The sequence below is a fragment of the Drosophila nasuta genome, chromosome 2R (assembly GCF_023558535.2).
Source record: "Drosophila nasuta strain 15112-1781.00 chromosome 2R, ASM2355853v1, whole genome shotgun sequence".
NCBI classification, from domain to species: domain Eukaryota; kingdom Metazoa; phylum Arthropoda; class Insecta; order Diptera; family Drosophilidae; genus Drosophila; species Drosophila nasuta.
This window is the reverse complement of record NC_083456.1, coordinates 30,941,049-30,956,154: the sequence shown is the minus strand read 5'-3', so window position 1 is coordinate 30,956,154 and position 15,106 is coordinate 30,941,049. Positions and strand designations below refer to the sequence as shown.

The following is a 15,106-nucleotide window of genomic DNA, read 5'->3' as shown; positions in this document are numbered from 1 at the left end:
AATCTCGCTAACAAAAAAGAAATGAAGCCTTCTCATTGTGTACAAATATGAGCAACAATAACAAAGGGAGAGCGAGAGCTCTAACGAAGAGAGGGAAAGAGAGAGAGAGAGAGACTTGGAAGTCTGATCGCTGATCAATTCACATCGATCGAACAGTCATCGCTTTGTGCTCTTTGAATGTGGTCGGCATTGTGTTCGCGTCGGAAATTGAGTGTTATTTTTATAGACTAATAAATATGAAACAGCTACTAAGACTGAACGCCATTCTGGGGACTTTTTTGCTAACGTTTTTGTTAACAGTTTCCAAGACAAATGCACAACAGGTGCCGCCTATTGCTTGTCCACAGTACTTTGAGTATTTGTCCTACAATCGGGAGTTCGTGGGTCGTATTACAATGCAACACGATCCACGCTTTCAGGATAATGTGCTGCAAGTGGAGTTCTCCCAACGCGGTCACCTGGGATCGGTGAGTAATTCGATTGGGAAAAACTGCATTCTAGGGATTTAGTTGAATTACATCAGCAATGTATTTGCAGCTCTTATCACTCATTGACCTCAAACGTAGATTGCATTGCTGATTTGTTGAATTTCCCCAGAAGAGCAAAACAATAGTTGCTCTTGACTTAATTAATCAAACACTTCATTAAATATAGATGAATGCTAAATAAAATAAAAAGTGCGCATAAATTAGCATAACTCATGATTATTTTCCTTTCTTTGTTAACAATATTCCTCAAACATTTCACAGAGTATTCAAGCTTCGTCTCTGCTTGATTTGAGTTCAGTTATTTATTTTCCGATGCTAATGTCAGTGTTGTAGCTGTGAATTTAGTCAAGTCCACGCGTTGTTTGCATTTGTTTAGATTGAATAATATGAATTCTAATAGATGATATTACGCAGATTTCTTCCTCTCTCTGCCTCTATCTTTCCCTTTCCCATTCTTTCTCTCTCTCTTTCTCGCGCTGTCTAGCTTTAGTTCTCAAAGTTGTGCGACCGGTTTGTTGTCATTTGTTTGGGTTATTAAGTTTACACTGCTGCTATAAATCTGGCTCGTGTTGTTGTTGTTGTGCTAATAATAAAACCGCAGAGGTGTTTGGTTTTACCAGTTTGATTTATAGATGGATATCGTCGTCGCTGACCATATAAATTCTTTTCATTTAATGTCACTCGTTGAATAATTTCTAAAGTGACAAATCGGGAATTACAAACATACATAAGTCGGGGAATCTAATTAATCCCTGTCAGTAATTGAATTCCTCTCAATTTTGCAGAACTACGTTGGCAGCCTGTCACTTTGGGATGACGAGGAGACAGTCAAGTTTAATCTGCGGAATGGACGTCCTATACTTTATCGCGTGGACTTTCCCACACCCGGAGTGTTGCCCAAGCTGACGCAACTGACGATCAACGACGTCGTCGTATGCAGAGCCACGCCTTGTGAGTGAATTGGGAATTAATAGTCTCTTAAACATTCTTAAATCCTTCTTTGTTACAGATCCTCCAAGCAGTGTAACTTTATCGCTGTCGCATTCGCTGCGCTCGAACACAATTCCTTTGTTCAGCGTGCAACCGCAGTTGCCGCCACAATTCTCAAGACCTCAACCTCAAGCTCAAGCTCAACCTCGACCCGTTTGGCAGCAAGAACAAATACCGGAAATTCGTCAGCCAGTGCCACAACCTGCCCCGCCTCCACCGCCAAGACCTGCCCCAACAGCTGCTCCCAGACCCGCTCCAACTCTGCCACCTGCTCCTCGTCCTCGACCTGCGACTGGTGGCCAAAGTCTTTCGCAACTGAATGATATTTGTGGCCGGGAGAAGGCGATCACCTCGCCACTGATCTTCCATGGCGCTCAAGTCGCACGTGGTCAGTTGCCCTGGATGGTGGCACTCTTTGAGCGTGTGGAGAATGGCATCTCTTTCTTCTGCGGTGGCACTCTCATCTCTGCCTCGACGGTGCTCACAGCAGCGCATTGCTTCCGCTTTGGCAGCCGCGATCTGCCAGCAAGTCGAGCTGCTGTCTCTCTGGGTCGCAACACACTTGATCTGGTGTCGGAAGGGGAACTGCGACAGGTCTCTACTCTGATTATCCACCAGGAGTACACGCCGGACAACTTCACGGATGCAGACATTGCGCTGTTGCGCATGTCATCTCCAGTGAGGTGAGTTTGCAAGATATTCAATATGCAGTTCAAAATAGTTGAAATACGAGAGAAGGAGTGAATATTTAACTTAATGCCAATCGTAAATTAGTTATCAAATGTGTCAGAAGGTATTATGAACGGACGTACTCTTTATTTAACCTGTGAACATAGACTGCCTGATTCTTATTTTAGGATTGTATTACATGTATCTTAACAGTACTTAAATCTACTTTTGTTTTAGCTATGTTAATGTTATCGATAGCCTTGTATCTAGTACTGTCAGCCTTTTACAGTATTTTCAACACAAACTTCTAAGCTTATCCATCTGTTGGTCTTCTGTTCATCGGTTTCCCTTTCTCCTATTTTTACTCTTATTGAATACTTAGATTTCAGAGAATATATAAGCTAATGTAAATAAATTATAACTCAATACAGAGTTTGTGTGTAGACAGTTAATATGTGTGCTACAATTAAGGTCATGAATACATAGATTCACAAGATTTGTTAAAAATGTATAGACTCGATATATATTCAATATTAAAGAAAATTTGATAATGCTGAAATATGTATCAAATGGAGATAAGATGATTTAAAAATACATTTCTAATTGATTTAAGAACTGAATTTAGAGATTCATTACAAAATTGACAGACTTAAGAGAACTGAATAATAATTAGCAATTTTGGAATGGTTTTGAAAATGTGTTAACGATCAGATAATTAAATTGGTATGTTAGATACATTTTTACTTGGTAAATGGAAAGGTTTTTGAATGGTTTTATGAACTTATTAAACGTGTTTTGTGCTTCCTATGTTAATTTGCTAATTCACAAGTTGCACATCATGTACATGATTCACATAAAAACAATTTGTAGAATTACGTTCAAAATGAAAGAGCAGAAATGATATTATGATTATGATTATATATGAAATGATATTTATTAAGCAGAGATAGAAATTGATTACCCAAAAGTGTAAACAATATTTAAGCACCCCACACATTTGAATTAACACAATGATTTGTTATTTACCTTTTGCAGCTTTGGCGACTTTATCAAACCGATTTGTCTGTGGAACGAGAATTATCGGTTGCAGCTGGAATCGGGACACGTCTCCTACGTAGCTGGCTGGGGTGCCGATGAATTGGGCAACGCGAACACACGCATTGCCAAGATGACGGACACGGATATTGTCACCGAATCGGAATGCATACGAGGTCTCAAATCACCTGAGAGCACGAGTCGGGTGACAGACCGAACGATTTGTGCCAGCAACAAGCAGGGAGCGGGTCCCTGTTCAGGCGACTCAGGAGGCGGACTCATGTTGCAGGAGCACGATGTGTGGCAGCTGCGTGGCGTCATCTCCGCTGGACAGAGGCTGGCGAATCGTTGTGATCTGACGCAGCCTGTGATCTACACTGATCTGGCCAGGCACATCACTTGGCTACGCCAGAATATCTGGTTCTAAGTATAGTAGAAGATTATGTGCTTAAGTTGTGATAGAGAAGAGAATGAGAGTCAAAGTGCTTTCGTATTGTGTGCCAAAATAAATGCTAGCCTTAGCCTTAGACGAAAAATTGGAAATTGAAAAATTGCTGTGCAAGTGCAATTTGTCAGCGTCTGGCAATTTACTTTCATTACATGCACTTCTGTCTGTCACACTTGGGCGCGGTACGAGGCGGTAATGAGGCTAAATTGCGAGCGACTCACTCGACAAAAAACGCGCGCAAAACGCGCACAAAACGCGCCAATGGCACAACAGGTGCTTGAAGCGCTCTCTCAACTCAACTCTCCCTCTCTCTCTCTCGGTGTGTGGTAAAGCTCTCTCTCTCTTTTAGACATGCGCTGCGCAGTTAGCACGCTTGGAGTACGAACTAAATCGCACATCCTGTTGAATCGCGTCGTTGGTCTTCGAAATTAGTCGCGTATGAAATCGCTACAAAATTTGTTGCATACCGTACGGCGCTGGCAAATGAACGCACGGCATTCCTTGGCTACCCGCTCGGCACGCTCGAGAGAGTTCGCTTCGTGCGTGCCTCTTAACGGACAGTCAACGTTCAGCCTTCAATTCGCACAGTTCACAGTTCGGCGCGGCAACAGCAGCAACAGCAGCAGCTTCCAATAGTTCCCAACACAAGCAGCAACAATAGAGGCAACGTGTGTGTGTGTGTGCCTGCCTGCGTGAGTGTGTGTATGTGTGCGAGTGAGTGTGCGTGCGTGTGTCGATCAATCGTTATCGCTGTTATCGCGCGGGAAAAGCAAAAGTAAACTCAAAACATCATAAATCGATTCATATCACGTTTCTCGACTTTTTCTCTGTTTGTCCAATTTGTGTGCCCAATTTGATAATTGGCGTGATTGCTCCGCAAGGCGTGTCCAGACTCAGTACAACAGCAACAAAAAACAAAAAAAGCAAAAACATAGTCACGTCTTGGCCTAATAACAAATGACTGTGCATTCGGGTAAAGCTGTTGAAAATATGCAATTTCCGCTTGTGCAAAATGTGGCATGACGTTGTTGACTAGGCGACGATTTGCGTTTTGCATGGCAAATGGAAAATGCATGTGCTGCATGAAGCAGCAGCAGCAGCAGCTTCTTCTTCTGTGTTTGCTTGGACCGCCTACAGTGAAAAGTGCATTAAATGCTTATCGATGGCACATTTGCTGAAATACAAATAATACAAACTAGGAATGCCATGCCACAGTTGCCTGGTGAATTGTTGTCGACGAGATTGAAAAGCGCACCGACTCAACCACAACCAGCAACAGCAGCAACAGCAACAGCAGCAACTGCAACCGCGACAATAGCATAGGCACTGGGACTTTGGTCAAGTGATTGTGTGCTCGAAATTCCCATTTCATTTAACTTTCCCCTCGAGGCAACCATCAAACCAAAAAGCATTCACAGCATGACAAATGCCGTGAGCGCCGCAACGGCCATTGCAGCACTTGCCGCAGCTGCAGCGGCAGCAACAGCAGCAGCCAGCAGTCAAGGCAGCAGCATCAGCATCGGCAGCAGCAGCGGTGGCATTGGCGGTGGCATCATCAAAGCCACCAACCATAGCTTGCAACTATCCAGTGAGGATGCTGGCAATGGCAGCAACCGTCGCAACCACAGCACACTGCTATTGGCCGCCGATCACCTGCCGCTTCAGCTGACAACTGCGAAAGTGGATCAGGATTTTGAAATCGACATTCAACTGCTGACAAATGGCTATGACGGCACCACGGTGAGTAAAACAGCAACACAGTATACAAGAGAGGGAGAGGAAGGAAATTGGGTCTCTGTCACTGTGAATTTATGTGCTCTCCTTGGGCATCGATTGTGCATTCGGTTATTGGTTTCTGGATTCAAGCTTTATGTCCATAGGAGCGAGCTCGTAAAAATTATCCTTTAGCGTGCACAAAAAAAAACAAACAAGTAAGAAAGCTACAGTCGAGTGTGCTTGACTTTAGGATACCTGTTATCCATTGTGAATGAAAGCAAAACAGAGCAGTGTTCACTTTAAAATATACCAAATTAATATACTACAAAAATACTAAAACAAGAAAGAAAGCTACAATCAAGTGTGCTCGACCGTTCTCCAATTTAAATTAAGCAATTTAAAAATGTACTAAATTAATATACCGAAAATACTAAAAATATACCAAAGTCTATACTTGGTATATAAATAGAGTACTACATACTGAAATATTTAGAATGTAGTACTATGTCAGTATATAAAATATAGTATTAAGTATATTTTTTATTATTTTTGTGGTATATTATTTCGAATAAAGAGTAAAATATACCACATTGTTAGTCAAATACCAGTAGTAAATAGGCGTTTCCATAAAAATATTTGCCTGCAAACATTAGAAGTGTTGACGAAAAAAATTTATCACTAGCTCTTATAGTCTCTGAGATCTAGGTGTTCATACGGACGGACAGACAGACAAACGGACAGACAGAATATGTATATATTCTTTATGGGTTCAGAGATGTCTCCTTCTGCCTGTTTCATACATTTCTTGCTGTCACAAAGTCAAAGTTATAATACCTTTCTACCTCATGGGTAGCGGGTATAAAAAAAGATTCACCTTTACAGACAGGAATTGCAAAGGTTTGTCCTCGTTGTTGTGTGCTAGCTTCGGATGCTCTTGTAATTTACTGTTTGATCGGTTTGCGACTGCGAGTGTGCCAGAAGCCATCAGTTAAGCGCCATCACCCGTTAACCGTCAGCAAAGAAGCTTTTATGAACTTTATTTTTATTACACACGCGCTCATATCCTTCAACATTGTTGCTCGATTGCATGTGGTTTATGGTGCGTATGTGTAATAAATATCAGACACTAGCATTCCCTTCCACCTACCATTGATGTTCTAATAAGTTGTCAAAACCGGAGTCAAACAAAAGGAAACTTCTATCTATTTTTGATGTCATTAATTTCTGCCTTTAAATATGATTAATTCATGTTCGATGCGTGTTAATCGCTTACAGAGTTTAACTGGCAAATTATTGGTCAATCTCGGCTTTCAATGGAATTAAAAATGTTTCAATAATATGTCAAACGTGTAAGCTTTAATAATAATTAAATAATGCCGTGTTAAGCTTATAATTTGTCTGCTGATTTTTTTCTCATTCTACTTTTGCACTTTAATCAAGTTATGTGTGCAGTTAATCATTATTAATTTTTGTACGTATAAGTTTGCGTGTGAGCTTAAATCAACCAACTCAATCTTCATAAAGTATTTGCGCAACCTGAAGCGTTGCGCTAATGCCATTTGTGCAGACAATTAGCACTCACATCAAAACCCATTTGAAATGTATTTAATAGAAGTAATTATGAAAAACGGTTGAATAGAGCAGGAGAAACTTTTCATTCCTTACTATTTATCTTATTATATATTTCTCAGTTGGCAGCTGCTAAATGAAAATGAATGCCAGGCTCATTAGCAGACGCCACGCACATGTGAAACTTTTCCCACAGACACACTCGTTAGATACGTATGTGTGTGTATGTAATATATATATAGCTATATATTGATGCATAATCCACTTTTGAAAAGGGTGCACTAAATCAGGGAGAAGGGAAGCCAGGTGTGAGAGAGAAACAAGTTGATGTGGCGCACAGGTATGCCAAAAACTTTATCCTTTATTTTCGGGCAAACGAAACGAAAAATTTACGTGCTCTGTTAGGGAACTCACAGAATGTTGAATAAATATATATATTTATATTACTATATAGCCGCCATATCAGTTACCAATAGTCGAGAGACTGACGATAAAGTTTTGCACTATGCTCAGCTGTTCGCACGTTTAACTTTCCAATCGAATGTAAATAATAAAATAGCACGTAAGTTGGCGTGCAGCGCATAGCAAAGGCGCTTGCAACTCACACACACACACACACACACGAACGTGCAACATACTAAACAGCAAAATGGGGGAAAAGATATCGTTTAACATTTTTCCGCATAAATAGATTTTTAACTAATTTATAAACATTTGCAGTAATATGCGGAAATTTTGTTGATGTTGATAACTCAATTGGGTTAACTACTTTTCCCTCTCTCTCTTTCTGTCTCCCTCTTTCTTCCTCCTCTTCAGCCATTATTTAGTCAACATAGTGCTGATTTTAATGGGGTTTTTCGTGTGCATTGCCATTGCCAGTGCCAATTGTTGAGATAAGCACATAACGCATACGACGTGTTGTGCCATCTAATTGAATTATTAATCCACTTGACCGACATTTACAGTTGCCTTGCACAAATACACACGCACACATGCATGACATTGTTGTTGTCGTCGTATGTTTGGATTTAATTCCGTATTTTCTATTGCCCGGAAGCAAGTTTGCATGAAAAGTTTTCGTTTGCCATTGTTCAGGGGCCTTTGCATAGTCGAGTAATAATAATAAAATATTAATAGCATTAAGTATTGTTGCTTTTGGCATGCCAACGCACTGATTGCTCCCATTCAACATCTCTCTCGACTCTCCCTCTCTCTCTCCCCCTCTTTCTCTACAATCACCATAGCTATTCTCTGCTGATTCTATTGACCAACAGCCATTGTTAGGCACACACTCACACATTTACACACACTCTCACACACATGGTTGGACAATTGAAATGTGCAAACATTTCCGCCAATAATTTGTCGACATTTTCGATTAGGATTACATCATGGGCGATGGCAAAAGTGGGCGTGTCGCTGCCTGGGTGTGAAACGGAATTTGTTCAAAATGTTCGCTTAACTTGTAATTGTTCACATCGCAATTTATTGCCACGATTTGTTCATAATATGTACAAGTTTCAATTTACATTAGTATGTGTTCGAATTAACTAAATTCCATTATTGTAATTAATCTCTGTTGTCTCGTGCAATAATTGCTCATTTTCTGCATGAGTTTCCCTTTGACTAGATTATGAAAATTCGCATTAAAATAGCACTGAGACTTCTCACTGGAACAGCTTCTCTTTGAATACCCTTGAAAGTGATTTTGAGAGGAAATAAATAGAGAGTTGTTTATTAAAAAATGTCATATTACAGCAATCATTTTTTCGATGATTAAGTAAATTAAATTTAGTAATTTCAACTGTTCGCTTTAATGAAAATAAATATGTGTTTCTTATGTAGTTTTTTGTTACACATAAATACAAAAATTATATGCAACAGGCTTCACTTATTCGTTGATTAAGTAAATTCAATTTAGGAAATGAATCAAATGAAATTTTATGGAAATAAGTACATATGTATTTAATATGAAGATGTTTAAGTCTTCCCAGCTTTAATTTATTCTTAAATAAAGTATTTTAATTATTTCAAAATTATGAAAACAAACATGAAAACTAAATACGAAATTGTTCATTCATATATTAAGCTTATATTTTACAGTTCCATATGATAAAATATAAATAATTATTTAATATTTTATGTAAAGATTCTGCTGTCTTTTGCGAGTGTATATAAAATTGCTCAGTACTGAAATTATATTTTACAGTCTTAAGTTTTTCACTGATTAATTTCTTAAATGTGGCACTTCAATTTGATAAAAAATATATGTGTTTAATACAAAGTTATTCTTAGCTGAAATAAATACAGATTTATTTATTAAGAAATATTTATTCCACACTTTATTTTACATCTGATTAAGTAATTCTCTAAATCTGCCACCTAAAATTGCCATTGGTCTAATTGTTAATTTATAAACTTATATCTGAAAGTTTGCAATGATTCTTTAGTTTGATAACAACGATTAAGTGTTTAATAATTTATATCATAAATGAGTTGCATTTTTGATGTGATATTTCTGCTGCCTTTTGCGAGTGTATTCGAAAGTGAAAAATATGTATTTCAATAAAATCAAACATTAATTCGCACTTGACAAAAAGTCAAAGCTCAGCAATTGAATTTAATTAGCTGGAATTAAATACGACCAGCAGCAATTTGGCCAGTATCCGAGTGGAGTCTGAGTGTGAGTGAAGTTGGCAGTTGGCAGTTGGCTGGCAGCCTTATTATGGGAACAGCCGCAAAATAAATGAGCGTCTCGCTTTGGGAGCAGACTGACCATAAATTGGGTCACAAATATAAACCGCAAAAGGGAATGCAAACACACTCGCACACAGTTGCTCAAATAAGTTGTTGGCCAGCTGCAGTAATGTGTGTGTTTGCTCAGTCTCTGTTGCTTTCGCACCTCAGATTTCTCATTATGCTGAACCACAGTAGCCGCAATATGTTTGTATACGTGTTGGCATATAATTGCACACTACATGATATCTGTCTATTCACTAGAGTATGAATGTGTGTGTGAGTCAGTCTGGCAAATGAAAATGGCAGGTAATTTCTGATTTTTATGTTGTCTGCATTTCCGTTCTGGCTGGAGTCAGAGGGCAGCTAAAGATTTTTCAATGCACAGCACAGTCCAAGGGTTTCAATAAACCCAAAAAGGCTCCCGTTTTATTGGCCATAAAATGTGCGCCGTCTTTTCAGTTCTTTTTTTCTGCCTTTCTTCTTTGTTATTCTACGTTTTCTACTTTCATTACATTTTTTTATGGTCGTGTTGTTGGATTTGTTGTTGTTGGCATTGCTCTATTCGTCGTAAGGCGTGCGGCAGTTGCAAGTTAAAGCTGTGTGTTGTGTGTTGCAAGTTGAGCATGTAATTGCGCTGCGCAACAATGAGCGATTACATGCGACTAGCGGCAGGCTAAAGGCTTAACTCAACCGTGTGATGGGCTTACGAGTATGTTATAAAAAAAAATAAGAAAGCTGATAAGAAGACTATCTAAGCATGCGGAGATTTATCACCAGCAATTTAACTGACCTAAAAGAGACATTATTTTTTAAAAAGAGAATAAAAAGAACTCTCTATTTTAGACAAGATTTTTATAAACCTATTGAAGCAAAGCTTGAAAAGAATTTGGCAGCAGATTTAGAATTCATTCCAAGCAAGACAGAAACAAACTCTGACCTTTCTCTATCTCTCTCTTTTGAAATAGTGCGAGTTAGCTGAGTGTTTGCCAAGCATACAATGAGCTAAAGCGTAGTCAGCCAGCACGTTTGGCGCTCGTTTCACAAGTTTTCCACTCAAATTGGTTTGCATGACAAGTGAGAAGAAAAAAGAGGAGAAGAAAGCGATAGATAGAGAGTTGGCGACACAAAATCGATGGCAGAGCGCAGTAAGGCAGCAGATGCACTTCGAATACGGCAGTTGACAGACATTCGGATTGTCGGACAGACAGATAGATTGCCAGTCAGCCAGTCAGTCAGTCTGTCAGTCTGACTAGTTGCATTTCGCAATCAGCTTAAGTCAACTACTGCTGCTCTCATAGAAGTGGCAATCAATGGACAAGCCACAGCTCCAACTCGAGCTAATTATCCTCTGTCCAACCTCCAACCGTCACCCACAGAGTCAAGCAGCTAAGTAGACAACCACAGCCAGACGAGCCAATAGATCCTTCTGAGCTACCTCAAAATTAGCATAGTACAAGCATTGCTCCTCCACAAAGTTGTTATTGTTGTCAAGTGCCCCACACACACACATACAGTTTTATATATCTATGTGTGAGTTAGTTTGTATGCAACGAGCACGTTTCTCAATTATCAATATAAAGACAATTATCAGGGAAGACTAAGGCCAGCATGCAATCGTCAATTTAATTCATATTCCGATTGCATATATATATTCACTTGTAACCAGCTCGTTAAAGACAGATTGTGAAATTGGGTCACAATCCACCCACTGAGGCAGCTGGCCAAGTTCACATGCTCGAAATGGGCAGTGAGGCATGCAAAATTTTAATAACTTTTATGCATTAACTAGAATCCAAGGCAGAAACTCTGAGCGGAGGCTTGGCTGCTGCTGTTGACTGATTACTTTGTCAATACCCTGCACCAAAAAGGGGATGTTAGAAAGAGAGGGATGAAATGACAGAGATTTGTAATTGCTATCCTTCTTTTAATTTAATTTCCTCTTATTTAACATACTCAAAATGTCGACAAGGTATTTTAAAACAAGCAAAAAAGAGATTCGCGTTACTCAAAGTTAAACAGTGTGTTATTATTGTTAAAAAGTACTAAATTGATATACCAAAAAATACTAAAATATATCGAATTACAGGTATATGACTATTCTATTACATGCAAAATATACAAATACTGAAATTAACCGATTGCTATATTTCTGGTATATTAATATACTATTACATTCAAAATATACCAATTACAAAATATACCGAAGGAGTTATTTCTGGCTTATTAGTATACTATTACGTTCAAATTATACCAATACCAAAATATACTGAATGTTCAATTTTCTGGTATATTAATATACTATTACATTCAAAATATACTAATTACAAAATATACCGAAGGAGTTATTTCTGGCTTATTAGTATACTATTACGCGTAAAATATACCAATACCAAAATATACTGAATGTTCAATTTTCTGGTATATTAATACACTATTACATTGAAAATATACCAAAGATTTCACTTTTGACTTCTTGTTATCTATTACATTCCAAATATACCATTCTTAAAATATACCGAAGCCTCCAATCTGGTATATTAATATATTGACACATCCAAAATATACTAAAATAACTAAAAACTCGTCACAAGCTACTTCCCAAAGGCAATCTGCAAGTCGAGAACTTTAACCTGTTAATTATTTATCTAGTGCAAAATTTGATATGTTGGCCATCACCAAAGAAGCCAAAAAACCGCATCCGAAGTGCGGTAGAGTGTGTGTATGTGTGTGTGCCAGAGTGTGAAGGTTGTGTGTGCGGCGCAACCTGTGGGGCAAGACCTGACACAAGTGTGAATCTTATCCCAGGGGCATTAAATGTTCGTTTTTGAAGTGCTTAAGTTTTGGCATGGCTTAAATATAATTAATGCTTTAATAATTGAAAATGCCATCAAGTGGGCCAACACCAAGGTAGGTTCGGGTTTAACTGCACAAAAAGAGAGAAAAGCGAAGAAAAAAGAAGCAATATCAATTTATATAAACATTAAATGCTCATTTGCATTTAAGCCGTGGCTCGTTAAATATTTTTTGAAAATTTCCAAGACGCGTCTTTTTCGCCTCAATTATGACGATTTGCTAAATTTGGCAGGATGTGCGAGACTGAGATTCTGGGCGTGCCCAAGTGTCGAGTGCCAAAGTGTCGCTGCGTCTATTTGTGTAATTACAATTGCTACAACATAGTGACTCTTTCTGTCTGTCTGTCTGAGGCCATGTTGACATGACTTTCAGCTGCGTTTAATTATGCCAAATGCTAACAATGAACACAAACAAGAGGCACAGCGACACATAGAGAGACAGATAGAGCGACAGACACAGTGGCAGACAAACATATGTGCACACACACATAGAGAACTTGTCGTAGACAAATGTAAACAGGGACAACTCAACTCTCGCTTCATCTCTGAAAGGATGGCACAAGCCTGCCAACTTGCCAACTTTATGCAATTGTCAATTGTTCGCACAGGCATTGACAGCTTCTAACAATGCACAGTGCTGCGCAGTATAGATGTGAAGACAGAGAGAACACTTTGACAATTGTTATTACAGTTTACATCTGCTGCAAATGAATGGGCGAGGCAAAGACTAGGCAAAGACTGACACGTTTCTTCTCAGTCTTTAAACCCGTTTAGCAGGTGCCAAAAGGGAAATTAAGTTAAAGAAACAGAGAGCTTAGCAAATAAGCAGATTGCAGATAGCCATGATTGTCTTTTTTAAATTAAATGTTTCGCTTTTGTTGAACATCTTTAAGCAGAATTGCCTTGGTAAATAAATTATTAAATACAGTATTGTTTAAGATGGAAGAAAGAACATTTTTATAATGCGTATGTTAAAACCTTTAGATTATTCCTTCGCTTAATTTTTAACTATTAATTGTTTAGCATTCACTTCACATCTTTTAAGCAAAATTTTCTCGATTATGATTTAGTAAATTTAGTATTATATATATTTGATGAATGACAAATATAATGTTGAGTATTTCATCTGTTAACTTTAACTTGCTGTTTCGCATAATTTAAGGCCGTTAAAATTTTAGTTTAATTTGTTTTTGGTAATAAAGGATTTACCAACTATAGTATTTTACAAGTTGGAATAAAGAGAATTTTATTATCGAGTATTACTTTCCTGTAATTCTGCTTCTCTTTCTCAAAATTCTTAAGCATTAAATGTTAAGCTTTTGTTCAACTTATTTCAGCAGAACTTTCTTGACAAATTAATTATTAAAAATAGTATGGTTTAAGTTGGAAAAAATAAAAGATTTTTTTGTGGTGTATTTGTTCTATTAACTTTAGTTTACTCTTATTGCTTAATTCTTAACAAATAAATGCTTATCTTTTGTTCAACTTATTTAAGTAGAAGTTTTGTGACAAATGATATACAAAAAAGTGCAGTTAATGCTGAAGTAAATACAGTTTTTATGCTGACTTCATTCTACTTCAAGGATTTGTATTTTAAAGTTAGTTCTCTCAACTTTAACTTACTTTTAACCATGTTGTCTAAGTTACAATAAATACAATTTTAATGTTTGGTATTCAACTTTGTGCTGTTTGCCACAATGTGTACTTCAAAGATTATTTTGTTAACTTCAAAGTAGTTCTACCTCTTTTTTTATGTTTAGCATTTAACTATCTGCATTTATTTCTCAACTTAAGCTAACTCCTTTCCAACTCCTTCCCACAACTTTTAACCATAGTTGTTCTCGATTCTAAATGCAGTTCAATCGGTTAGTTAATTTTTCAAGCATTAAAGTTGTGTGGGGAAACTTCTTAAAGTCTGTTTTTGGCTGGTTAAGGCTGAGCAAATATTTGCGCAGCGCATAAATCAGCATGTTAGCACTGTTATTATCATGGCTATGAGCAAGTCGAGCTAAAGCAGTCCACAGACCACAACGAGGCGAGGAAGCAGAGGGAAGAGTAGGACAGGATGGGCAAGCATTTCCTTCTGCCCAATTTCCTTGACTTGGCAAACTAAATATGCACATGGCATAAGTTTGAGACTGAGTCTGAGCATATATACATGCATATATGTATTGTTAATAGCGCTGAGTTGGCGTTGGCGAAACGCCTACGAAATTTTCTTGTTTATTATGCGAATTTAAATTTATGCTAATCATTGTTGTGGCTTATGCGATCGCCGAGTTTAAGATAACAATTCCCGCAGTGCAAAACGCTGTCAAAACATGTGCCCGACTTTAAGCATGAATGTTTAATGAATACTTTCTGGCTACTCATATTATCGCCCTTTACTCGACTGCATTCGAGTTGCAAGTCGAAGTTTGAACATTTTTATTAGCTGACTTCAGCCAAGTGAACAGATTGCTTCTGCTCCGATAGAAATGTCTCCATAAAGTGAAGTCAAAGCCATAGTCGAAGTCCAAGCAAATAAAATTGACGACTCAAAGCAGTCAATTTAATAAGTTTTGCTAAGCTGCTGCGGGAATGGAATCAAATGAAAATTG

The 15,106-nt window shown here is 38.1% G+C and overlaps 2 protein-coding genes across 3 annotated transcripts in view; both read left to right on the top strand.

Moving 5' to 3' along the window:
- Nucleotides 1-151: 151 nt before the first annotated feature.
- On the top strand, nt 152-3,724 carry LOC132785252 (clotting factor B). The gene is made up of 4 exons (XM_060791245.1): nt 152-467; nt 1,274-1,439; nt 1,498-2,161; nt 3,183-3,724. The coding sequence occupies exons 1-4, from the start codon at nt 237-239 to the stop codon at nt 3,607-3,609; spliced, it is 1,488 nt and encodes a 495-aa protein (XP_060647228.1). The 5' UTR covers nt 152-236; the 3' UTR covers nt 3,610-3,724.
- Nucleotides 3,725-3,826: 102 nt separating this feature from the next.
- Nucleotides 3,827-15,106, top strand: part of LOC132785251 (dopamine receptor 1) — a 32,908-nt gene continuing 21,628 nt past the window's right edge. For both annotated transcript variants that reach the window (XM_060791243.1, XM_060791242.1), the window contains exon 1: nt 3,827-5,370. In XM_060791243.1, coding sequence (XP_060647226.1) covers nt 5,050-5,370 — 321 coding nt within the window. In that variant the 5' untranslated portion in view covers nt 3,827-5,049. The remainder of the gene's footprint in view (nt 5,371-15,106) is intronic.

What these genes read in the sequence shown, in the direction of transcription:
- LOC132785252 (XM_060791245.1), top strand. Translation starts at nt 237, where the DNA reads ATGAAACAGCTACTAAGACTGAACGCCATTCTGGGGACTTTTTTGCTA. An exon ending in CGTATGCAGAGCCACGCCTT is followed by an intron (nt 1,440 to 1,497) that starts GTGAGTGAATTG and finishes TCTTTGTTACAG; the next exon opens with ATCCTCCAAGCAGTGTAACT. An exon ending in CGCATGTCATCTCCAGTGAG is followed by an intron (nt 2,162 to 3,182) that starts GTGAGTTTGCAA and finishes TACCTTTTGCAG; the next exon opens with CTTTGGCGACTTTATCAAAC.